The sequence below is a fragment of the Budorcas taxicolor genome, chromosome 2 (genome assembly GCF_023091745.1).
Source record: "Budorcas taxicolor isolate Tak-1 chromosome 2, Takin1.1, whole genome shotgun sequence".
Lineage (NCBI taxonomy): Eukaryota > Metazoa > Chordata > Mammalia > Artiodactyla > Bovidae > Budorcas > Budorcas taxicolor.
In genome coordinates this window covers 158401233-158429105 of record NC_068911.1, presented here as the reverse complement: position 1 = coordinate 158429105, position 27873 = coordinate 158401233, and the positions used below count along the sequence as shown (strand labels likewise).

Genomic DNA, 27873 nt, shown 5'->3' with positions numbered 1-27873 from the left:
TGAGAAAAAGAATGTAAGTACTTTAAGGAAATCCTTACAAACCACTGAAAAACAAAGTCCAGGGTCCTTTCATTCTAAATCTGGGACAGTGATGCCCTCTCGTAAAAACTCAAGCACCATCATAGGCTAGCATAGGCTCCTTGAAGGCAGAGGTCACTTGACACCACCTTATTTCGTAAACAGGTATTCTCACAAGCCGGCTGGATGAGTAAATGGCTGAACCAAAGAAAGACAAGGACAGATCATGCTGCTATTTTATTAGCAAAAAAAAAAAAAAAAATGTTTTTGAGCCACATGACACAGTGGCTCAGGTGCTTGAGAGTTAATGTTTAGATATAGCAAAACAAACAGTTATGAACAACTCTGAGTTAGTCAGAAGAACAAGAGATTTCACGGGCTAGAGAGAAGAGGAAACACTTACTTGAACTGATAAGGTAGGTTGTTTGGGGCATCGTATTTATCTTCATAATTTGGTTCCCCTTGGTTTAGGATGAAAATATATTAGCTGACTTTGTAAACCTGATCCCTGAGTTTATAATCCCAGGAGTTTAAAATCCATAAACGGCTTCCTGGAACTTTTAGGTAAGACTTGAATCACTGACGTGGTCACCTCAGCCTCACACCGTCAGGCAGCTGCCCTTGGCCACTCTCTCACACGTGCCCCCAAGTTCCAGAGTTGTTACACCTCCTGGGTCCTCTCCCTGGATTAGTTTTTCTCCTAAATCATGCTAGATCTCAGCTCCCCAGGGACCAGGAGGCCCTGTGACTTCAGAGGGAGTGTGGTGTCATTTTCCTTGGTGACTTCTGTCACAGATCATAATTACATATTTAACTTTTGTGATTAATAGCGGTCTCCCTCACTGGCTCATGCTCAGTGCCTGGGAACTTTATATTGGAAAAATAGAAGAATAAATGAATGCATAGATAAATAAATGAATTTATGAACATGGAGGTGGATATGGGGAAACAACCTAATTCAGTCATGGGAATGGAGCTGTACTATGATTCAGAAACTTGAAATCCCATTCTTGATTTGAATCTACTACTTACCGATGAGTCTGGGCTGTTTAATTGATTTCTCCTGAGCTGCAGTTTGGTCACCTAAATAACTTGGATCATAACACTAATCTGTAGATGTATGGGTGTTTGTGAAGATCAAATGAAATAGCATTTATTTTAGAAGTTAACACATGGTATATAAATAAAAACACTATTTTAAATGTGTGTTAATCATTCAGTTGTGATCAATGCAAAGAAATAGAGGAAAACAATAGAATGGGAAAGACTAGAGACCTCTTTAAAAAAATTAGAGATACCAAGGGAATATTTCATGCAAAGATGGGCTCGATAAAGGACAGAAATGGTAGGGACCTAACAGAAGCAGAAGATATTAAGAAGAGGTGGCAAGAATACACAGAAGAACTATACAAAAAAGATCTTCATGACCCAGATAATCACAATGGTGTGATCACTCACCTAGAGCCAGACATCCTGGAAGGTGAAGTCAAGTGGGCCTTAGAAAGTATCACTGCGAACAAAGCTAGTGGAGGTGATGGCATTCCAGTTGAGCTACTTCAAATCCTGAAAGATGATGCTGTGAAAGTGCTGCACTCAATGTGCCAGCAAATTTGGACAACTCACCAGTGGACACAGGACTGGAAAAGGTCAGTTTTCATTCCAATCCCAAAGAAAGCAATGTCAAAGAATGCTCAAACTACCGCACAATTGCACTTATCTCACATGTTAGTAAAGTAATGCTTAAAATTCTCCAAGCCAGGCTTCAGCAACATGTGAACTGTAACCTTCCAGATGTTCAAGCTGGTTTTAGAAAATGCAGAGGAACCAGAGATCAAATTGCCAACATCCACTGGATCATGGAAAAAGTAAGAGAGTTCCAAAAAAACATCTATTTCTGCTTTATTGACTATGCCAAAGCCTTTGACTGTGTGGATTACAATAAACTGTGGACAATTCTGAAAGAGATGGGAATACCAGACCACCTGACCTGCCTCTTGAGAAACCTGGATGCAGGTCAGGAAGCAACAGTTAGAACTGGACATGGAACAACAGACTGGTTCCAAATAGGAAAAGGAGTACGTCAAGGCTGTATATTGTCACCCTGCTTATTTAACTTATAGCAGAGTACATCATGCAAAATGCTGGACTGGAGGAAGTACAAGCTGGAATCAAGACTGCGATGAGAAATATCAATAACCTCAGATATGCAGATGATACCACCCTTATGGCAGAAAGTGAAGAAGCACTACAGAGCCTCTTGATGAAAGTGAAAGAGGAGAGTGAAAAAGCTGGCTTAAAGCTCAACATTCAGAAAATGAAGACCATGGCATCCGGTCCAATCACTTCATGGCAAATAGATGGGGAAACAGTGGAAACAGTGGCTGACATTATTTTTCTGGGCTCCAAAATCACTGCAGATGGTGATTGCAGCCATGAAATTAAAAGACACTTACTCCTTGGAAGGAAAGTTATGACCTACCTAGACAGCATATTAAAAAGCAGAGATATAACTTTGCCAACAAAGGTCTGTCTAGTCAAGGCTATGGTTTTTCCAGTGGTCATGTATGGATGTGAGAGTTGGACTATACAGAAAGCTGAGCACCGAAGAACTGATGCTTTCAAACTGTGGTGTTGAAGAAGACTCTTGAGAGTCCCTTGGACTGCAAGGAGATCCAACCAGTCCATCCTAAAGGAGATCAGTCCTGGGTGTTCATTGGAAGGACTGATGTTGAAGCTGAAACCCCAGTACTTTGGCCACCTGATGTGAAGAACTGACTCATTTGCAAAGAACCTGATGCTGGGAAAGTTTGAGGGCAGGAGGAGAAGGGGATGACAGAGGATGAGATGGTTGGATGGCATCACCAACTCAATGGACATGGATTTGGGTGGACTCCGGGAGTTGGTGATGGACAGGGAGGCCTGGCGTGCCTCAGTTCATGGGGTCACAAAGAGTCGGACACAACTGAGTGACTGAACTGAACTGAACTGTGTCTGACTCTTTCTGACCCCATGGACTGTAGCCTGACAGGCTCCTCTGTCCATGGAACTCTCCAGCAAGAACAGTCGAGCGGGTTGCCATTTCCTACTCCGGGGTATCTTCTTGACTCAGGGATCAAACCCACGTCTCCTGCATTACCGGCAGATTCTTTATCGTCTGAACCACCAGAGAAATCCATTGTTTTAAATGGGTCACAGATAATCAACAAAGGTGATAAACTGAAATTTCATAACTTTGGCTAAATGGAATCTGCAATAATCTTAGAGAAAACTCTGAAATTACATCTGATTCTGTTTTTCTTTTTTTAACTTTTTAATTTAGCTGTTAACATAAAGAACCTTAAAATCCTTTGGTTTCTTCAAGGTCCAAAAGTCTTATTGAAATAATCATTTAAATGCCCAGTTCCTTACATTAATTACAGTTTTGAACTTTGTTTCAAGTAGATGCTTCTCTCCTGGTCCATTCTGGTCAGCTCAGGCACACACTGTCATTTTGCCTGACAATGTTCTAACCCCAGTGCCCCCAACTTCATCCTCATTATGTCTGCCTTCACAAGGATTGAGGTAGGAGGAAAGAGGGGAGGTGAAATGATAAGAAAAGCCTTCTTGCCTGGTGTTAGCATGAGCTGGTGTGCCTCACACCGTGGTGTAGCAGGGAAGGAAAGAGAGGAGAATACTCTTCGTGGGGTGCTTTCAAGTGCACCCTGAAAGGCCCACATGGCTGGCCATCTCTCACCTGAGATCTGTTTGCCCAGTGGGCATCCTATGTATGGGCCTTGAGCCATGTCCTGCAGAGGCCTTGCCACTCTGGCTAGTCACATGACCTAAACAACCTCTATGGGTTTCTCTCCATGGCTTAATCTGGTCCACAGAAAACACACTTTGCATGCATCTTTAACCCATCAGCAGTAGCTGAAGAGTTACTTGCTAGGAAGCTGTCTGCTCTGTGGTCATAGGCTATTCAGCTAACCTCTTGTACTTTTTTTTTCTTTAATGGCATCCCTTCAATGACTGGAAAAAAATAACAAGTTTTCCAGGTGGTCCCATGAAAGTCACTTGATTTTTCACTGGAGGAGACAATTTTCTCATCCCTCATCTATAAGAAATGGAGATTCATCTCTCTCTCTCTCCCTCTATGTCTCTGCCTCTCTCTCTCTCTCTCTCTCTCACACACACACACACACACACACACACACACACACACACACACTCTATCTCAAAGTCTCTAACAGCTGGTTTCTAGCCTCCCAGCCTCTAGCCCTTTTCCTAGGCTAGAGAAAGGAGTTCAGTTAAGGACACTCACTTCCATCACCTCCTTTGCAAATTCTGCTTCTGTGGTTTAGCTTTTGGCCTTGGAATGTGAGTGTAATCACCTTCTATCATTTTGTAATTAGCCCACTGCACATTCGAACCCCAAAAAGACACTTTTGAGTTGTTTACAATAGTTAAGACCAACTTCTCCTGTCCAGGTTGTTTCTCAAAGCTGTATCACCAGTATCAGGAGAAAGACAAATAAAACCATTACTCTGGAAAACACAAATTCTTGCAGCCAGAAGTCACAGTTTTCCACAGAGAAGTGAAAGTGGGACTACTGGGAATATGACTTATACTCTCCAAAGACTCTCCACGTGAGATTCTGTTATGTGTTTACTACTAGAATTCAGAGAGGGAGCGTTAAACTCTGGAGTGTGAAATTAGCCAGCAGAGCCTAGCAACCAGATTTGGCCAGTGTTCCCCGAGGAAATAACCCGGCATCCAATTAGAACTGGGAAGGAGAGCAGATGTGGGGAACTGAGCTCTGCTGCCTGAGCTGACAGTACAGAATGGCAGCCTTGAGGGTCATAGACGCTGAAGCCTACAGCTGCCTGCGGCTCATACAGAGCCAAACAGGAAGTTAGTCAATATCCTACAGCGAAGCCCGAATCACCATGAGGCTTGAATGCTACCCGACTGGTTTGTGGTTTCTATTACATAATAACAATGAAAATGATAGAAATGACAGTTTCTATCTATAGACAGGCCCCAAACAGTGATGCAACCTTGACAGTTAAAAATCATGCTTTGAAAGGGCTAGAGACAGCAAGGAGAGGGTGAGATGAATGGAGAGAGTAGCATGTAAGCATATGCACTACCATATGTAAAATAGATAGCCAGTGGGAATCTGCTGTGTGACTCAGGGAATTCAAACTGGGGCTCTGTGACAACCTAGAGGGGAGGGAAAAGGTGGGAGGTGGGAGAGAAATTTAAGAAGTAGGGGATATAGGTATACCTATGGTTAATTCATGTTGATGCATGACAGAAATCAAACCAATATTGTAAAGCAATCATCAATCAATTAAATAAATATACTTATGAAAAATAATGCTTTGAAAAGTGGAATGGTAAAGCAAAAGGTGGGTGGGTTTTCATTTTTTTCTGTGACTTTTGGGTTTTCAAGAAGCATACTACAATCAAATAATAGTAATTAAATATTTCCATTTGATGGAAAACCAGCAAAACTGAAACAGACCATGGCAGCTGCAGTTAGTTCATGATTTCACACTGTACATAAACTCAGTGACTTAAAATGACACTCACTGAGTTTTGTTCTTGAGGCTATGGATCAGTTGGATGGTTTTTCTGGTCTGGGCTGGGCTCACTCATGCATCCCTGGTCAGCTCTGGGTCAGGTAAGCGTTTCTGCTGTTTCATGCTGTGCTTTCTCATATGCCTGGGGGTTTGCTGGTGGAAGGCTGAAGACTCTTGGCTTTCTTCCATATGTAGCCCATTTTCCAATGGGCTAGTCCAGGCTTGTTTTCGTGGTGGAGGTAGGATTGGAAGCATTCATGGCCTCCTGAGGCTGAGGCTCATGACTGACACAAAGTCACCTCTATCTCACTCTATTGGTCAATACAAGAAACAAGGATAACCCAGATTTAAGGGGTAAGAAATAGACCTGACTACTTGATAAGGAGTTATTAAAGCACATTGCAAAGAGTGTGCATTCAGGCAGAGGGGAACGATGGGGACCGTTATTGCAACTACAAGGCTGAATCAAGCCATAAGAAACTATGGAGAAGAGTATAAAGTTTGGGAATTACACAGCCATATTAAACAGTTTACTCCTAATCAGCTTCTAACAATAAATCTTTTTCATCCAACCATCAGTAAGTGAGCTGCACAGAGCACTCTATCCCCTCTTATGTGCCTAGTTCTTACTCATCATGCTAGTACCAAATTTAATATCACTTTCTCAAGGAATCCTGTCTGAATTACATTCCTTTTTAGATGAATAAATCATGTGACTGTGCCCAGAAAAGACCCTAGAAAAGACTCTGATTCTAGGAAAGATTGAAGGCAGGAGGAGAAGGGGATGACAGAGGATGAGATGGTTGGATGGCATCAGTGACTCAATGGACATTAGTTTGAGCAAGCTCCGGGAGTTGGTGATGGACAGGGAAGCCTGGCATGCTGCAGTCTGTGGGGTCACAGAGTCAGACACGACTGAGTGTCTGAACTGAACTGAACTGTGCCCAGAATTACCCCCTCATATCACTTGTAAGAATCTGTTAAACTTTACCCTCCATCTTTCCTGTTAGAACATGAGCTCTGGAAGGGGGAGATCAGATCTACCCCACTTACCCTGTACCCACAGCACCCAGTCCCTGAATATCACAGAATAGATGCTGAATAAATGTTTGTTAAATATACACAAAGGGAATGAATGACTGAATTAATAGATGAATGAATGTCAAGTTGAGTATTTATTAAAGAAATGTGTAGCTTTGTGTATATCAGGGTTTTCTCGTGATTCCCATGTCCTTGTTAATCTGTGTATTTAAATTTCATTCATTGCTACAAAGCAGAAAAGAAACACCGTGAGAGTTTAAGATGACTTTTTGATACAGCAAGCGAATTTTAAAGCCTGTACCTGATACTTTCTCCAAATTTCAGAAATTCAGACTCAAGAGAATCCAAAAATGGCCTTTGCATTGGCTTACAATCTTTGTCAGAAATGCACAGATAAATGAAAGACAGGCTGTTGTGGCAGTGTTCCTACTGTAGTGGTCCTATTAGTAGCAGTCCTAGAGCCAACTATATTCTGTGTGACTCAAGATAACCTTATGTTTGCAATGAGTTGAGCTTTCCGAAGGATATACTCAGGTTTTGTCCTAGAAAAAAAGAATTGGAGATCTTTCTAATAAAATTGAACAGGAACAGAATAAACCATGGTCTCTTAGCTATTACAAGTCAGATTTGTACCAGACCTGCTTATACATTTCTGAATTTAGTCCACACAACAATCAACATGGTGAGATTCTCTTTATCTTTTCTATAAAGATAAACTGGAGCATAGCAGTGTTACATGTTATTAACACCAAAATATTAATTTATTCACATCACTGTAAAGCATGGCTTACATAAACAAAGAGGTAAGACCACATTGATTTATTATAGTTTGCCAGGAATTATTGTCATAAATACTATTCCACTGTCCTCAGTCCTGCAGCCCAATGCATACTTCTCACGTGTTTTTCATTCTCTGAACTTGTGCACATGAGACTTTCTGAATAACTGAAACTTGTGCACATGAGACTTTCACATAACTGAAATATTTTTCAGTTATGGTTGTCTGGAGGTTTATCAGCAAAGTTACCAGTTATCCCAGGTTATCAAGTAAAGTATGTTTCAGAACTTCAAGAGGAAAGCATCTTTCTTATAAATCAACTTTCTTATACTCATCAATTTTCAAAGACTACACTCTTGGGTTCAATTGTATATAGTTCCCTTTCTTGAATCCTAGTTTTCAGTTGCTTATATTAAATGGTTCCCATTCTGCCAAATCTTCTCAGATATCCTATATACTCTTAGGCCTTTGGCTAAAACACTCACATCTTTGTGATCTTTCCAGTCTACAAAGACACGATTAGAATATGAAGTAGAGTAGAAAAAGACACTTGATCCTAGGAAGGAACACTATGACAAGCGTATTAAAAAGGCAGAGACATCACTTTGCCGACAAAGGTCCGTCTAATCCAATCCCAGCTATAGTTTTTCCATTAGTAACATACGCATGTGAGAGTTGGACTATAAAGAAGACTGAGCACCAAGTAACTGATGCTTTTGAATTGTGATGCTGGAGAAGACTCTTGAAAGTCCCTTGGACTGTATGGAGATCAAACCATTCAATCCTAAAGGAAATCAACCCTGAATATTCATTGGAAGGACCGATGCTGAAGCTGAAATTCCAATTCATTGGCCACCTAATGAGACGAGCTGACTCACTGGAAGAGACCCTGATGCTGGGAAAGATTGAAGGCAGGAGGAGAAGGGGACAACAGAGGATGAGATGGTTGGATGGCATCACTGACTCCATAGATACGAGTTCGAGCCAGTTCTGAGAGATGGTGATGGACAAGGAAATCCAATGTGCTACTTATCTTCTTCATCCCATGTAGAAAGTCCTCATTCTAGATTTATACTCAATTAATGCTAGTAATAAATGACTTTTTCAAAAGACCCGATACAATCCTGTTTAAAGTCTCAATGTCTCCCAATAATCCCTCCATCCTTTTTCTAGCTTGCCCTCATTTTTTGTTCTCTGAATGAATTTAAAAGTAGAGATAATAAGAAAAATAATACGTTCAATTATAATCTAATTAATTTATGTTCAATAGTTTTGTGTCAAAAAGAAGCATAGTAGTGTTTTAGAGTGGCAGAGACCATGTTTATGTTTTATATACCCTATAACGTGTATATGTGTTTGTCCCCCAAAAAACATAACAGAGATGGATACAAGCTTAGAAACTACTTGTTGATTGATTTAGTTTTTGAAATCTAAATTGCTATTAATACAATATACATTGGTATAATTTCTACTTGTTCTCATTGTGTTCATGAGCACTGGGGTCCCAGTTCTCCACTACCTGCAAGACTCTCCCCTCTGGGGAATTTCTGATTTACTAAACAACAGTGACTTGAAAAGAATGCCACAGCAAACAGTGGCACCAATAATTAGAACTGAGATCTCCTGATACTCTCATCTGCTTTACTTCAGCATTTCCTTTATTCCTCAGAAGAGCTGTTAAGAGCAACCATTTCAAGCAAATAGTCTGTGACTAGTAGCAGTTTGTGTCTTTGTGTGCATATGTGTGTGTGTGTCTGTGTCTGTGTGTATCTACGTGTGTGTCGGTGAGAGAGAGAGAGAAAGAACCAGAGGCAGAAAGTCGACTGACACAGAGAAGGGGGATTTAAAGTTGGCACTGGTGGCATTTCCACTCCTTTCGAGTGTCAGGTGTGGAGCTGTGTGATTCCTTGTTTAGGGAGGAGGGTTATCACTTGCAGTTCTAGCATAGTGCAGGAATATTCCTCATCCAGCGGCCCCGTGTCAAGGATACAATAATGAAGAGGAAGTGTGAGGAGAAGAGGGATAAAGCGTAAATACTGAGTCACTCTCTTCTGTTCCAAAATACCAAGTCCAACATATTCTGTTCACATAGCTATTTACCTAGTCTGGATGAAGGCCATCTCACTGATGGAGGTGATTCTTTAAAGAGTGTCCCATTTGTTTAAAACCCCCAAGGTGAGTGAACTTTATAATTCAAATACTAAATCTCTCCTTCTAGTGGAACTATACCCTTTTCTAATATAGAATTGGCACATTTTAGGTCCCTCCTTTTTAGAAAAATTAGAACTACCAACATAACAAATACTTTCCTATTCTCCTTAGTACTCTGGCCTGGAGAATTCCATGGACTGTATAGTCTATGGGGTAGCAAAGAGTTGGACATGACTGAGCAACTTTCACTTTTCCTCTCAAAATTGGAATATGAGTAGGCTCAACAGATAGGATTTCAATGATCTATGGGGTTGGCCAAAACGTTTGTTCTGTAACAGCTTCAGTTCAGTTCAGTTCAGTTCAGTTCAGTCGCTCAGTCGTGTCTGACTCTTTGTGACCCCAAGAATTGTAGCACGCCAGGCCTCCCTTGTCCATCACCATCTCCTGGAGTTCACTCAAACTCACATCCATCGAGTCAGTGATGCCATCCATCTATCTTATCCTCTGTTGTTCCCTTCTCCTCCTGCCCCCAATCCCTCCCAGCATCAGAGTCTTTCCAATGAGTCAACTCTTCGCATGAGGTGGCCAAAGTACTGGAGTTTCAGCTTCAGCATCATTCCTTCCAAGGAACACCCAGGGCTGAGCTCCTTTAGAATGGACTGGTTGGATCTCCCAGCTTATGGAAACTCAGATGAACTTTTGGGCTAACCCATTATTTGGGATGCACGGACTTCTAAAAGTTCAATACTTGTAATGTCCTTTCAAGCACTATATCATGCTAATATGTTTCACTATCACTGAAGAAGCCCTAATTGGCACAGACACTGTATATGTAACTCTATATTTGCCCCTGCACTTCACATTTCTTGTAAAATGGATACAAAAATGTCTTTATCAAAATTGTAACAAAAATCTTTTCTTCCACCTTATTTACTTCCTTCATAATCTAAGATGGAGAGTGGGCGAAACGAAAGCTATTTGTGCTATTTCTTCTGGTCAGTAGTCAATTTATCACTCTACAAAAAGCGTAAGGACCTAGAAGAGGAGACTTTTAGGTGCCATCAACTGAAAGAGATGCTTCAGGAGTTTTCAATTGAAGGAAGTGAAAGCACATTATAAATTCAGTTTACACTCTGAATCTTGTAGAATAATTATGTCAGAGTGTCAAAGACACATTACAGTTTACCCATTTTTATGCAACATGCTGTGTTCAGTAAAAATTCATTTGTGTATTATTTGATGGTTTTGTTTCCATTTGTTTCACAGGTTCCTCCTTCTCTGCTCGCACTTAGAAACATTTGGACTCCCCGGGGTACAGTTTCAGTCCTCTTCTCATCTGAGTTTCCTGCCCTCTTAGATTAGAATTATCCAGTTTCACGGTACCAGCCATGTCAAAAAGCCCTAGTCTCATTCTCTAACATCACTAAATCTCTTTAGCTCTAGACATACAATTCCAGCTGTATGCTAACTTCTCAGTTAGACCACCCAGAGCATTTCCAAATTAACAACATCAAAATGTAGATAACTGGCTTTCCCACCTTAGCCTTGCTCCACATCTCATGTTGTAACACAGAAGAGCAAACCTGGCTCCTTATTGGACCTACTCCTTTAGCTCTATGCTCTGTTCTGCCGTCTTTGCTCAGTTGTGCTAACTCTGGGCCTTTTGTAAACTAATTTTGTCTATGAGGCAAACATATTCGGTGCTAAGTCACTTTAGTCAAGTCCGACTCTTTGTGACTCTATGGACTGAGCCCACCAGGTTCCTCTGTCCATGGAATTCTCCAGGCAAGAATACTGGAGTGGGTTGCCATTCCCTTCTCCAGGAGATCTTCCTGATCCAGGGATCCGACCCAGGTCTCTTATGTCTCTTGCTTTGGCAGGCAGGTTCTTTACAACTAGCACCACCCAGGGAGCCAGGTTTGCCTATAGCCTGAAATATATATTCAAGTTTCTGATAATAGCTTCCCATTCATACAAAGGTAAAAAGTTACACAACAGAAAATAACACTTGTCTTACTGGAGGTTTGCAGGAATACATTACCAGGCCTATCTGGACAGCTGCAAGTACAAAGGACTCTGGCACCAGGAAGCTGGCAGCATCCAGCCACACTCCCTCCCTTTTCAGAATAAGAAAAGCCAGAATTCTAACTTGGGGAAGATGGTTCTTTGGGACACTAGTCCACCATCTTCTGAGTCTGACGATTTTATGCATAAAGTTACTGTTCCTTGCCCCAACAACTCACCTCTCAATTTATTGACCTGTCCTGCAGTGAGCAGTACAAGCTTGGACTCAGCAACAATGCTGACTATACTTGAAGGCTTGGTGTTATCATTGGGCTTTTCATGATGAAAACTAAATTTATATTTTATTTATCTTAAAAATATACAAATGACTACAAAAGTCCACCACATAATGTGCCAAAGTGAACCACAATGGGACAGATAACTGTCCACTGCTTATGCTACACTCCCTGCAAACAGACTGTTGATTTCATCTTCAGGTATAAAGCAGAGGTCTCTTTATGTAAGGGAAAGCAAGGCCCTCTATAAGCTCGTGGAAGTCCCTTCCTCTTCACTCAGTGATTGATCTAGAGGATGCTTCCCAGATTTGCCCAAGTAGATCAGAAAGAGAGTCTGCTGGAACATGATACTCAGAACCATCTCCTCAGCTTGTAATCACAAACGTACCATCCAGGGTAGCAAAAGAGAAGAGTTATAGGACAGGAAGCTTCTCAGTCCTCGATGATATCACTAAACAGTTACAAGAATCTTGAAACCACCTACCTCCTGCTCCAGGCTATGGGGTCTTAACAGAGGCCAGGGTTACTTTAGCCACTGTTAATTGGTACTCTGTGACTGAAAGAATTTCTGCTTAATGCACAAGGCCCTTCACGATTCTTGCTACCTGGTCCCAACCTACTTTGCGGTTTCTTCAGTAAACCATCTGTAAATCGTCACAGCAAATGTGCTAGAGTCCATCCTACAGTATTTCAGATTTTCATTTAGAAGGCAGACATTTCTTCTGTGTCCTCCTGATGAGCAGGTTTCTGATAGTTCAAGCCTAGCTCAACGTGTTACCTTTTTAAGCAATGATGATTTCATCTATACACCAAAAGTTTCTCATTGTTTTCCCTGAAATCATATCCTCCCAAGAAAAAGTAACTTATTTCTCCCTACTAGGTTTGCATATTATTTGTATACAATGCATTCTATTGCAATGATCCACTCATCTGTCCTGCACTTGCCTTTGAGGCCCCAAATATGAAGATGTCTTACTCGTTACTATACTCACAGATCCTCAAACAGTGGCTGATACATAATAAACATTCAGCTAATGCTTCCGGATTTTATAAAATATCTGTGGTCACAACAGGAGCAAATACTTTTTATTTTTTGGATAGTGGCACAAACTTAATCACTAAAAATATACTAATAATTAAAAACATTACTGATACTAATATATTAATAACCAAATAATGAAAAACAATACAACTAATAATATACTAATAACAAAATAACCAAAAATATACCTTGATAATACACTAATAAATAAACTAAAATGAATCACAATTCCCAATAGAATAGTGATGTCAACCTTCTTTGGGAGTGGCTTTTATCCTACAAAATTCCATTTGTGTCCTATGTTTTTCTTCTTCATGACAAAATGAATAGATATCTTCTCATATACCTATAGATATTTATATTTTATGATCAAAAATCTATTTTTAGATTTCTACTAAATTCACATGTTCCTTCTCTGAAATTTGAACTCATGCTATTAAGTTGATGACCCATATGATATGTGATATGGCAATATCACCAAAGCTTTTAGTTACATTTAAGTCAGAGGAAGCTATTGTTCTGCCTCGCCAGGCTAATGTTCTGGAAGCATCCTTTTCCCAATACATATATCATTCATCCTGTTCCAATTTTAACTTGTGCATGACAGTTAGAGACCCCAGGCTAAATTCACGCTAATTGCTTTCCAAGATGACTATCAGAGTTGAAAAGAACATTAAAGGATTGGTCTTTTCTTTCAGAGTCCTAACACTCTTAAAGAATAGAAACCTGAAAACTACAGGCGTCTGCCTGATTGTTGTTTATTTCAGTTGACAGTTCTCTGTGAATCCACCATGTCGATCGATCAATTCAAAGCACATATATTCTGTATTTTTAAAAATGTTGTTTAATAATATTTATCTATTAATATTGCTGCAATCCACAAGGTTGCAGAGAGTCAGATAGGACTTAGCAACTCAACAACAATTAACATTGCAAAACTGCATTTCAGATTTTAATTTCAACTTGTGAATTTAAGATGTATTAGATTATAATTTTGTAACTCTTTCAACTTATATGGAAACATAGTACCTTGCCCAATGACCAGTTACTGTCTTCATCTTATGACATCAGATGCCTTATAATATATACTCTCTCTATTGCCTTCCAATCATCTTTGCTACATTTTTATTCTCCATGTTACTTACTATTTATTTTCCCCAATAGTCTAAAATCTTTTTTTAAAGCAAAGGAGGCATAAACTCTAACTTACTTCAACTTTATAAAATGAAAACTGCTTTAGATGAGCCCTTCGGGTTTTTTTTGTTTTGTTTTGTTTTGTTTTGTTAAGAAATTTAGTACAGATGGTTGGAATTGTCAGGGTTGCTGCATTGTACAGCTCTGAAAAGCACCATTCACTTCTCCATCATCCATGTGAAGAATGTTCCCTGGAGTGTACCACATACTGTTCCCTCCTCCTGTGCGAAGGGCTACTTACACTGTCTCTATGAGTAGAGACAGAGATACCTGTGGTTATGATTTTCTAAGGGATAATTGCATAAAAACAGTTTCTAGAGCCATGAGGACTTACCATTTGGGGGATTACTCTCTTTCTTACCTGAGCTGTGGTTTCCTGCTAGTAATGTGGGGCTCACCGAGCATCTTCCCAGTCTGCTGGTGACCACAGGTGGTCCAGGGGTCCCATCCCATTCCTGAGCTTTGATAGGCTCTCTGGAGGACGATGCCCCATGATGGCCTCTCTCTTTGCTGTCCAACTTTGGTATTGGCTCCGTGCTGTGGCTCCGAACCTTCAGCTCCTCTGTGGATTCTGCATATTAATTAGAATTATAGTATCTTAAACAAAAGTCACATCCTCCCCAGATTCCTTTAAAAATTAAAGAATATTTAATGTGTTTCTAATTTCTAGAAAATATTTCATATTTTATAAAATATTTTAATGTATTTTTGGAAACTGAGGTGTGTTGGAGATGATAGCATTTAAATAAATCAGGGCCACATCACACGGGCCCGTTTTTCCGAGCTTTGCAGGTTATCATCAGTGAGAAACAGTTATAGCTTTGGAATGGAGAACCTCAATGAACCTTGAGTTTTCTTCAGTAACTCCTCCCTGGTGCAAATCTTCAAGGAAACTTCATAAAAAGCACTTTTACAGACCTTCTCTTTACATTCTCATCTTCCATTCATTCTGCTACCCACCTGTGACATAAATTTAGCCCAGCCGCTCTACTACAAAGTGCTTTTGCTAAAATCACCTAGTGCCTTTTAGTTGGCAAATTCAGAAGACACTTTTAAGCCACTCTCTTTACATCATTACAATAAGACAGTAATGAGATTAATCTGTGTATTACGCTCTTATTGATATTTTCAATTCTCCTGGCATCACTGATGGCCATTTTTCTGTGGTGTGTTGTCTAACAGCTTTTCTGTGTCATTCCTTCCTCCTCTTCCTCCAAGTGTCCCTTCCATTTGGGTTGTGTTGACTAAAAACTACAGTCACAACTTGAAAGAATATATTCTTTCTATGATTTCATCCTCCAGGATTCTACTAGCAATTGTTTGAGGCTGATGGTTTCTAAATAGTTTATGGGAAGGCTGGACCATTCTCCTGAGCTGTAGATGTATTCATCCAACTGCTTACTGGATGACACCATCTGGATGTCCCTTAGATAAAACAAATTTAACATTTCACATACTGTGCTGACACCATTTCTAACTAAACCAATGATTCCTTCTGTTCTGCCAGCCACCGAAGTTAGAAACTTATCGATCTCTTTTTCAACTGCTACTCTCCAGTCCATCAGTCTGCAAATTCTACAGATTTTATTAGTGAAGGTCTTGTTTTACCCTCTGTTGCTCTTCCTATCATGTCTATCTCAGCTGTTCTGGTTCAAGCTCTAATCATCGCCAAACTTACCTCCTTGACTCTGTCTTTGACTTCCCAAAAAATAAGCTCCATATACTGCCAAAGTGATCTGTGTAAAATGCAAGTTTGATCAAGCGTTTTTTCAGGGACTAGATGTGATAGCCATTCTGTAAGTCATATACGTTAGTATTTAAAAGCACATATAGTTTGGAATTAACAGATGCACACTATATAGTAATATAATATTATACATTATATAGATACCAACAAGGATGTACCAGATAGCACAGGGGGAATATCAATATTTTGTAATAATCTATAAAGGAAGAGAATCTGAAAAGAATATACATATGAATATATACATAGATAGATATTACATATGTATGGCTTTCCTGATGGTCCACTGGTAAAAAATCTGCCAATACAGGAGATGTGGGTTTGATCCCTGGGTTGGGAAGATTCCCCTGGAGAAGGACATGGAAACCCACTCGAGTATTCTTGCCTGGGAAAGCCTATGGGCAGAGGAGCTTGCTGAGCTACAGTCCACCAAGGGGTCACAAAAGAGTCAGACACGACTTTACAACTAAACAACAACAAATATAGAAATACATCTCTATATAATATATATATACATTTCTATACATAAAAATGTATATAAACATTTCTATACATATATATTTATATATATACATTTCTATACATATGTATTTCTATATATAGAAATGTATATACATATAGAAATGTATATATGTATATAAATTATACTTGGAAAAGAAATGCAAAAAAGCAAAATGTCTGTCTGGGGAAGCCTTACAAATAGCTGTGAAAAGAAGAGAGCCGAAAAGCAAAGGAGAAAAGGAAAGATATAAGCATCTGAATGCAGAGTTCCAAAGAATAGCAAGAAGAGATAAGAAAGCCTTCTTCAGCGATCAATGCAAAGAAATAGAGGAGAAGAACAGAATGGGAAAGACTAGAGATCTCTTCAAGAAAATTAGAAATACCAAGGGAACATTTCATGCAAAGATGGGCTCGATAAAGGACAGAAATGGTATGGACCTAACAGAAGCAGAAGATATTAAAAAGAGATGGCAAGAATACACAGAAGAACTGTACAAAAAAGATCTTCATGGCCCGGATAATCACAATGGTGTGATCACTCATCTAGAGCCAGACATCCTGGAATGTGAAGTCAAGTGGGCCTTAGGAAGCATCACTTCAAATAAAGCCAGTGGAGGTGATGGAATTCCAGTTGAGCTGTTTCAAATCCTGAAAGATGATGCTGTGAAAGTGCTGCACTCAATATGCCAGCAAATTTGGAAAACTCAGCAGTGGCCACAGGACTGGAAAAGGTCAGTTTTCATTCCAATCCCAAAGAAAGGGAATGCCAAAGAATGCTCAAACTACCACACAATTGCACTCATCTCACATGCTAGTAAAGTGATGCTCAAAATTCTCCAAGCCAGGCTTCAGCAATATGTGAACCGTGAACTTCCTGATGTTCAAGCTGGTTTTAGAAAAGCCAGAGGAGCCAGAGATTAAATTGCCAACATCCACTGGATCATGGAAAAAGCAAGAGAGTTCCAGAAAAACATCTATTTCTGCTTTATTGACTATGCCAAAGCCTTTGACTGTGTGGATCACAATAAACTGTGGAAAATTCTGAAAGAGATGGGAATACCAGACCACCTGACCTGCCTCTTGAGAAATCTGTATGCAGGTCAGGAAGCAACAGTTAGAACTGGACATGGAACAACAGACTGGTTCCAAATAGGAAAAGGAGTACGTCAAGGCTGTATATTGTCACTCTGCTTATTTAACTTATATGCAGAGTACATCATGAGAAACGCTGGACTGGAAGAAACACAAGCTGGAATCAAGACTGCTGGGAGACATATCAGTCACCTCAGATATGCAGATGACACCACCCTTATGGCAGAAAGTGAAGAAGAACTAAAAAGCCTCTTGATGAAAGTAAAAGAAGAGAGTGAAAATGTTGCCTTAAAGCACAACATTCAGAAAACGAAGATCATGGCATCCCGTCCCATCACTTCATGGCAAATAGATGGGAAACAGTGGAAACAGTGTCAGACTTTATTTTGAGGGTCTCCAAAATCACTGCAGATAGTGACTGCAGCCATGAAATTAAAAGACGCTTACTCCTTGGAAGGAAAGTTATGACCAACCTAGATAGCATATTCAAAAGCAGAGACATTACTTTGCTGACTAAGGTCTGTTTAGTCAAGGCTATGGTTTTTCCAGTGGTCATGTATGGATGTGAGAGCTGGACTGTGAAGAAGGCTGAGTGCTGAAGAATTGACGCTTTTGAACTGTGGTGTTGGAGAAGACTCTTGAGAGTCCCTTGGACTGCAAGGAGATCCAACCAGTCCATTCTGAAGGAGATCAGCCCTGGGATTTCTTTGGAAGGAATGATGCTGAAGCTGAAACTCCAATACTTTGGCCATCTCATGTGAAGAGTTGACTCATTGGAAAAGACTTTGATGCTGGGAGGGATTGGGGGCAGGAGAAGAAGGGGACGACAGAGGATGAGATGGCTGGATGGCACCACTGACTTGATGAACGCGAGTCTGAGTGAACTCTGGGAGTTGGTGATGGACAGGGAGGCCTGGCGTGCTGTGACTCATGGGGTTGCAAAGAGTCGGACACGACTGAGCGACTGAACTGAACTGATATAAATTTCTATGTATAGAATGTACATACATATGTAAAACTGAATGACTTTGCTGTGCATCTAAAACTAACACAGCATTGTAAATAAACTACTCTTCCATTTTTTAAAAAATAGCCTATGGGACATTTTTTTAAAAATATAATCACTTCCTAATTTTTATAAGAGCATATGTAGTAAATAAATATGGTTTAAGAGTGATACCAGCTTGCTACATTCAGAATAATGCTATTTCAGAAAGCTGATGTAATAGTCATTCTGTAGTGCATATAGATAAGCATTTAAAGACAAAAAACAAAAACAAAAACAAAAAAGCAAATCTATTCATAATGTATCCCTGGCTAAAATCCTTCCAGAAGCTTCCTGTTACAGAAGTATGTCTAAGCTCCCTATGGCCCACATGATTCTCCATCTCACTGTTTGCCTCTTTAACTTTTTCACTTCCTACTTGAACACTGTATTCAAGAAACATCAATAAATTAGCTGTAGCGTCTTCCTCTCTACTCCCTCTCCAACAAAAGCAATGCTGGTTTCTATAGCTACTATCTCCTACCTCACCTGCATTGAAAAACACTTATATCCTTTCCTTTCATCGGAGAACTCTTTCCTCAGTCATCTTTACCCAGTTTAAGCGTCCTTTGAAGCCACCCTCCTCCATATATAGCCCATGGTGGATAACATCTCTGTACTGACATTGTCTTGTATCATTTTTTTCTGTGTACTTGTTCTTAAAAGGCCCCGAGTTCTTTAAAGGCAGGATCTGAGTGTTGAGTTTTGCTTTTTTTTCCACTGGTGACTCTAGCTCTTAGCATATTGCTCAGTGGGTATGTAACTAACTCATTTATGGAGTAGTTTTCCTAAATCCTCTGGCATCTTTCCAATGTGTGTAGGAAATACAACATTCCTAATGGAACAAGGGGATCTGGTGAGCGATACAAATGTATTCGAGTGGCACAGAGCTAACGGTATTTTCAAAAATCTCATTACTTGACAATCACAAGCTGTAAAATTTGCCAGGTTGAAAGTTTAATTCAAATAAAGAATCTTTTAGAAAGAGTATAATGAACAGAGACAGAATAGGTTCAGAGAATCAGTATTTTGTTTTCTTTGCATGTAAGTTCAAACACTCATCATCTTCCAGCAGTGTGATAAGACAAATGTCATACTTTGGTTCCCCGTTATTCGAATCTGTGGGGCAGAGATAGAACAGTTTGTAATACAGTAAGCAGCTGGGAGAGGGATCTGAGAGGCCTAGCTGGAATCCTTAGCCACTGTGGCCACATGGCTGGTGACTCATGACCCTGAGCCCTTGTTTTTTTTCTCCTGGAGCTCTGCTTTGCTTAACTACAAAATGGACATAAGACCAGCCCTGCCTTAATTTGAAGGATCTAATCATATCCTACATTTTTAATATTTTTAAAATGAAACAGGACCACACATATAAAAAATAGCATTCATTTAAAAAAAAAAAACAAACCTGCGGCAATTTGTCCTTCATGAATTTATTTATTCTTTCTACGTTTGTTTTGGATAATCGCTGAAAGACTGAAGATACAGATGTAAACTTGCCAGACCACATATAAAAATAGAATTCTAGCTAAGCATCTACAGTAATCAGTCTAGAAAGCTAACCTGCAATGCATAAGTCAGACTTGTAGAGACTTTGGACTGCTGTCTCTAGCAAACTGCAACCTGTGTAAGAATTGCCCTAAAACAGACAGGATTTGATTACAAACTGTCAGCCTCCCCAGTTTTTATCCCTGCTTTTAACATAGGACCAAACAGAGAAAGTCAAATATGTTCCCCTAACAATAACATAAGATACCCTACTTCTGGGCTTCCCAGATGGCTCAGTGGTAAATATCCACCTGCTAATGCAGAAGACATGGGTTCGATCCCTGGGTCAGGAAGATCCCCTGCAGAAGGAAATGGCAACCCATTCCAGTGTTCTTGCCTGGGAAATCCCATGGAGAGAGGAGCGTGGCAGGCTACAGTCCATGGGGTCACAAAAAGTAGGACAGGACTTAGCAACGAAACAACAACCCTGTTTCTAGGCTAGGTTGCCGGCAACTCGCCTATGCCAACTGCCTCCACTGGGGGTATACCTGAAGCAGTCCGTTTTTCCCAATATAAAGCTTTGCACTTCCTCCCTGCCTTGAGTTTCTGCCAATCCTGGTGGCTGACTGCCTTGCTACAGCAAAGTCTGAATAAATAGCCCTGTGTGTTCCCATTTGTTTGGTCTTCACTAATTTCCACATTACTGAGGTCCCTTCCAGCATCAAGATGCTATGAGGTTGTATACACATTCGTCAAAAATATAATTCTATGAGACAGAACATAAACCAGGAGGGCAGTTCCATAAAGATCCCTGGACCCATATATAAGCTTAAGTCCCAGTTATACTGAAAGCAAATATAAGAAAAAATATTTTCAAACTAATACATCCCAGCAATTAATTACAGCAAGACAATTTAACCAACAATTGCTTTTCTGTGCCCTGAGTCAAATGGAATAAAACAAGAATCAGAAAAGAACATCCTAGACTATTTCCAAGCTGTTTATTCACAGTTTCAAAGGAAATGTGACTGGCTTCCAAATGTCACAGCCTCAGAACCTAATGACCCATCTGTTTCACCTCACTTTCTCTTCCAGATTTCAAACTTAATGTTGGGATGTTTGCCTTATTATCACTTTCTAGGTTTTATTCCCCTGCCATGATTAAGCAGTTAAATTTTTTTGTTCTCTCTCTCCTTCTCTTTCTTCCTCCTGCACACACACACACACACACACACACACACACACACACACACACACACACACAGAGTCTTCTACCCCTGGAATTGAAACTGACCAACTTAAAAAAAAAAATGCTCTAATTTATCATTGGGTTCAATACTGTTCCTACAGGTTTGGACACTATTTTAAATATGAAAGGCTGAGGATGTATGTCAAGCTTCTCCCCCTATACCAGTCTCAGTTTCTTTGTTCTCATTCAAATTACTCGCTTACAGGCACCAGGGAAGTGTCACTTTGGTCTCAAGCCTCAACTAAATAAAAGCCCAATACAGCTTTGGGAACAAAAAGGGTTCTTTTTTTTCCTTTTCTCTTTTCTTTGTCTTCAAGTCCCAGAGTTTAGACTTTAGTGAACTTTGACAGGCATATTTAGGGGAACCTGAACAAAAAACTTGCAGAAATCATACTACTGAGGCTTGTGCCCCTGTACCTTCACATCTAAGTAGAAGGCAAATTTGAAAAATCAGTAGGAAAATCATAAATGTACTATTGAGCATTTTATTGGGGAGTAAACCAGGTGGTGACTGCAGCCATGAAATTAAAAGACGCTTACTCCTTGGAAGGAAAGTTATGACCAACCTAGATAGCATATTAAAAAGCAGAGGACATTACTTTGCCAACAAAGGTCCATCTAGTCAAGGCTATGGTTTTTCCAGTGGTCATGTATGGATGTGAGAGTTGGACTGTGAAGAAAGCTGAGCGCCGAAGCATTGATGCTTTTGAACTGTGGTGCTGGAGAAGACTCTTGAGAGTCCCTTGGACTGCAAGAAGATCCAACCAGTCCATTCTGAAGGGGATCAGCCCTGGGATTTCTTTGGAAGGAATGATGCTAAAGCTGAAACTCCAGTACTTTGGCCACCTCATGTGAAGAGTTGACTCATTGGAAAAGACTCTGATGCTGGGAGGGATTGGGGGCAGGAGGAGAAGGGGACGACAGAGGATGAGATGGCTGGATGGCATCACTGACTCGATGGACATGAGTTTGAGTGAACTCCGGGAGTTGGTGATGGACAGGGAGGCCTGGCGTGCTGCGATGGGGTTGCAAAGAGTCGGACACGACTGAGTGACTGAACTGAACTGAAACCAGGTTTGCCATAGATGTTCAAGAACAGCTCCCTACAAAATTCATTTCCTACATAAAATAAAAACAAATCTTTAAAATAGCTGTTGAGCAGAGACAAATGGAAAGTAGACAATTAGACTAAGAAACACTGAAACCCAAAGAAATCTATTCAGAGGAATAAGGATGTGTTTATCCATATCCATATCTCTCAGTGTTTTCTAAACACCTATTGAAAACAAAATTGATTTTAGTAACAAACTTGCCTAAACAAAATGAATCTTAGGTACCGTCGTACATTTTTATGTGGAAACTAAGTTCTTTCAGTGATCACAGTTAAGCTCCAGCATGTAGCAAGAAGTCAACCACAGAGAAATTGCTCATCCTCTATCATGGGGTGCTCACTATTGATCTAAACATCTGATTCTTACACTGAAATCTCATCTTGCTATATAAAAGCACATATTAATGCATTGCATTGATCTTTCAGACTGTGTGTTTTACATATTGTCTTAAACGTTTTATAGTGTTTTGGTTGAAGACTGATAAATAAGGTTAAAAGATCAGGAATCATCATTTCATGACCAACATATTCTCTATAGGATGTCAGTCCATCACTCTTCACGCTGCTAACTCTGAAGTCCTCTCTCAAAGTTTTCCCATTTCTCTGTTGCTTATGTTGTCTAATGGCAACCCACTCCAGTACTTTTGTCTGGAAAATTCCATGGATGGAGGAGCCTGGTAGGCTACAGTCCATGGGGTCGCAAAGAGTCGGACAGGACTGAGTGACTTCACTTTCACTTTTACTTATGTTGTCTCTGAGTCTATCTTTGTCTCTCCAGCTTCTAATTCATTCTTCCCTCTTTTCTGCCCTGGAGCCACACGGCCCCCTGGATGGGTGTCAAGGCTTTCCCCCAGATCTGCTGCCCACCAGACACTGAGGTTTCCCTGAATCTTTGTTCACTCTTTCTCATCAACATTCAAACTCTCTACAGTGACATAGCACTAAAGATTCTTGCAGATTTGCACCACCTAAAAAACCCTTTCAAGCTCTAGAGACAAAGAAAACAATTTGTTCTGATGGACCATGACCTATGGCTGTCTGGGGAACCACGATGGATTAAAATGGACAGTTTTGTCATCTCTCCAAAGTTGTCTTTTTAGGTTGGAAAGGTCATGTAATTACTAACTTACACATATGATCTTCCCACCAGACCATAAACTTCTTAAGACTAAAGACTATATCTTTCATGTTGGTACCCAATGTCAAACAGACATCAGTGAAAATCAAGGGGATGAATGAATGCATCCCTGTTTCTTCACTCAGGACAGTGAGCTTTTTAGCGTTAAGTCCCAGATGTAACCCTATCTTAGACCATGATTCAGCCTCCCCACCAACCTTTCCAACCTCAGCCAGCACATGGACCATGGCAGGAACCAATAACCCTCACTGACAAACAAAAGTTAATTCCTGTAGCCAAAATTATTATTTTTTGTTAACCCATACATGTTTTTTATTGACTTGCTAATGGTAGACCAGAAAATAAGTAATCTGTCTGAGTTAACAAATATTTATTTGTAAGTATGACCAGTAAACACTGTTTTCTTGGGGAGACATAAGATTACTTTATTTTGATTTTTTTTGCAATATTTAAAAAGATTAATTTATCTTGTCACTTAACTGCTTCTATGAACATCTACATGATTCAGATGACTTAGACAAGAGACTTTTAAATTTGTGGTTTGTGACTGCTATTGTACTCAAAATTTCACACTTTCACACAGGGATCCCTCAGATACAAAATATCTACTTAATAGTGCTTGGAAATATAGGGACCAAAGCTCATGTTGCTGATAAGAATTCAGGTTTGCTATGGGCATCAAGAATGCTTTAGAATTATCCCCTTATATTAGTATAATTCTCAAGATTGAAGTCTCTCCATTCTGGTCCCACTACTGGACCATGGAAATAATGAAAGGTGATAAAGGCAACTTAATTAGGCAGAAAAGACAACACATTTGGACTCTAAAGGAAGCTCTACACTAAATTGCATTATCAGATGTGTATTAGATTCAGGCATCAGATTTGAGAGCTGAAAGAGATCTCAGAAACCCTAAACACAACAACTCATCAAAAGGAGGGTGTAAGTGTATGGAATTGCTGATGGCCATCTTACCTAGTGGGGAGGTATCCCAGGATGGTAGTGTTCCCATCTCATGGGAAAGCTTGACTCAACAGAAATCATGTTTAAGTACTAGAAAGCTTCTATACGGAGCTCAAGTTGGCCTCTCTCCAAGCACCATCATTAGTTGGTTGTTGGTACCCTGTTTCTGCAACAGCTCAGAGAGCTAGTCTAGTTCTGTTCTTAAGTAGACATCCTTTAGAACTAGAGCAGGGAGTCTGTCTCCTCTTAGTCACATCATATTCAGAATACAAATCCAGAACTCTCGCTCTCCCATTATCTCTGTCCTGGACAGTAATTGCATGTCATTGTGTCTTTTAAACCTGTGGCGTCTGGAACTGATCAGAGCCAGACAGCCTGACACGGTTTACCGAAGAGTCCAGGTGGGCTCTCGGATCCTCCCCTTGCCCTTCGATGATTCCACCTCCCAAGTCTCCAAGGAAAACAAAGCAAAGGCTCCTCTGTCTGCACAATGAAAGGGCACCGAGGAGCAGAGGTGAGTTTTAAATTTTTTATGATTGCTTCTCTCTCGTGTGAACTCTGTCATTTGGCGGTCAGTTATGTCAATTCTAACATTTAAGGGATGCCTTCTCTTCAAATGTATATAGAGAGAAGAATGATAATAGCTCAAGCAGCTAGAGATTCCACGGTTTTAAATAAAATCAGAATCAAAACCTAGATTTGTGTTAAGAAGAGTAGTAAAGTAAAAGCTTAGTTTTAATAAAATAGATGAGGCAGGTCATTTAATAAGTAGGCTTCCCAGGTGGCACTAGTAGTGAACAATCTGCCTGCCAGCGCAGGAGCGCAAGAGACAAGGGTTTAATCCTTGGTTGCGAAGATTCCCCTGGAGGAGGAAATAGCAACCCACTCTAGTGTTCTTGCCTAGCAGATTCCATGGACAGAGGAGCCTGGCAGGCTACAGTCCCTGGGGTCACAGAGTCAGGCAGGACTGAGCATGCACGCACACACACACACACACGCACACACACACGCACACACACACACACACACGCACGCACACACACACGCGCGCACACACACACGCGCACACACACACACGCACACACACACCATTTAATAAAGTAATAAACTGGATGAGATGTACTGAACTAAGAGAGACTATGCAAAGAATCCTAATTATTTTACACATTTAAAGACAGCTCAGAGCTTTTACATCACTTGCTCAAGGTCACACAAATGGCAATTAGTAAAGACCTGATAAAGCAACAGGTTTCCTGACCACTGCCCAGCAGGTAACTCTCACCCTAAGACACAGAAACTCACATACTGACTTATATTCAAAAGTTATTATTTTATGGTTGCAAAGAATGATACTTATTCATAATAAACAGAGTTTTAAAGTCTGTGTTTGGTCTTTAAAAACTTTCAAACAAATGTCCACATGATTTAATTACTCTCTTTTCATCAAGATATTTTCTCTACCTAAAAAAACCTTCACTGAAGTCATCAGTCATAATGCAAATGTTGACAGATTTTAGTAACACTTTCTTTAAAAAATTCTAGCATTGCAGGCCGAGAGACCATTTTCTCAATGTAGGTAACCTGAGATTTACTTATTTATTTATGGCTCTGCTGGGTCTTCAAGGCTGCTCAGGCTTTTCTCTAGTTGTGATAAGTGGGGAGTACTCTTTAGTAGTGGTGCCTGGCCTTCTCATTGTGGTGGCTTCTCTCGTTGCAGTTCCTGGGCTCTAGAATACAGACTCAGTAGTTGCAGAACAGGGTTTGGTTGCTCCGAGGCAGGTGGGATCTTCTCAGACCAGGGACTGAACCCGTGACTCCTGTATTGGCAGGCAGATTCTTTACTACTAAGCCTCCAGAGTAGCCCCTCAAATAACGTAATCTATGCTTTTGTTTATTCTTATAGTGCAGAAACCAAATGGACCTGTGGGCAGAGTAGCTAGATGCTGCTGCTGCTGCTGCTACAAGTTGCTTCAGTCGTGTCTGACTCTGTGCGACCCCATAGACAGCAGCCCACCAGGCTCCACGGTCCCTGGGATTCTCCAGGCAAGAACACTGGAGTGGGTTGCCATTTCCTTCTCCAATGCATGAAAGTGAAAAGTGAAAGTGAAGTCACTCAGTCGTGTCCGACTCTTCGCGACCCCATGGACTGCAGCCCACCAGGCTCCTCCGTCCATGTTCTTTCTGAGCACCTAGAAAAATCACACTTCCCAGAATTCCTTGCAGTCAAGGAGAGCCATACAACTGAGATTTGGTCACTAGAATGTGGGTGGAAGTGACGTATGTCAGCTCCAGGGCTAGTTCTAAAACTCCCCACAGAATCCGCATTCTCTTCTATCCCTCTCCTGCAGATTGGGATTTTTTTCTTTTTTTGAGGTCCTGAGTGCTGGAAGAGCCACCAGAAGGAAAGTTCCCAATAACTAGGGGGAAAATAGCCCATTTCCCACAGAACCCATTAATTCATTATCACGTGTCTGTGAGATATGTTGTGGTCCGTGCCATGAACAAGATATAAGTCCTACTCTACTAAGCCACTGAGGTTGTGGAGTTGCTTGCTGTAGCAGGTGGATTACTCTAACACACATTTCAACAGACTATTTCTCATTTTGTCTCCTGTAAACTATATTCTAAGTATAAATTTCTTGGGGATTCCTCCAGGGCACAGTAGTTAGGACTCAGTGCTTTCAATGCTGGGGCCCCAGTTCAGTTTCTGGTTGTGGAACTAAGATCACCCCACAAGCCACATGACGTGGCCAAAAATAAATAAACAAAAGGTCGTTGAGTTTCTAATGAGGGAAACATTTTTATTGGCATACTGATAGAAAAAAGGAGGACAAAAAGGTGAGTTAAATTACCAAATGTGGTATAGGAATTCAGCAAGCAATGCTTCTCTCTGAGCTCTAGTTATAATAAAACCACTTTACAAAACTGATAATTACATCTTTATTGAGTACACAGTAAATGTTTTAAATACTATGGATTTGAACTCAGGTTCCTCTGAACAAACAGTCCACCAGTGCGGCTTTGTTTAGTTTTCTTTCGCTTGGATTCCTATAAGGAGTGTTATTTACCTTATTTAAAAAGAATCAATAATTTTCTTTTAAGAAATTTGGAGATTGTATAAATAGAAAATCCACTGACGATATTTGGGAGAAATCAGTTGTCAATCTAAACAGTATAGATTACAAACAACTCAGGGCTTTCCAGGTGGTGCTAGTAGTAAAGAATCCACCTGTGCAGGAGACACAAGAGATCCAGGTTCGACCCCTGGGTTGGAAAAATCCCCTGGAGGAGGGCATGGCAACCCATCCCAGTATTCTTGCCTGGAAAATACCATGGACAGAGGAGTCTGGCAGGCTATAATCCATATAGGGTGTCAAGGAGTCAGAAAGGAAGCATGCACGAACAACTCAGCTTCTGATATCAACATTCAAGTAATAAAGAAGGTAACAGTAGT

At 40.4% G+C, this 27873-nt stretch overlaps 1 protein-coding gene across 1 annotated transcript in view; it reads right to left on the bottom strand.

Annotated features, from left to right (window-relative positions):
• Nucleotides 1–27873, bottom strand: part of NYAP2 (neuronal tyrosine-phosphorylated phosphoinositide-3-kinase adaptor 2) — a 295363-nt gene that overhangs the window by 61079 nt on the left and 206411 nt on the right. Inside the window, exon 4 of the mRNA XM_052636241.1 lies at nucleotides 14450–14659. Coding sequence (XP_052492201.1) covers nucleotides 14450–14659 — 210 coding nt within the window. The remainder of the gene's footprint in view (nucleotides 1–14449; nucleotides 14660–27873) is intronic.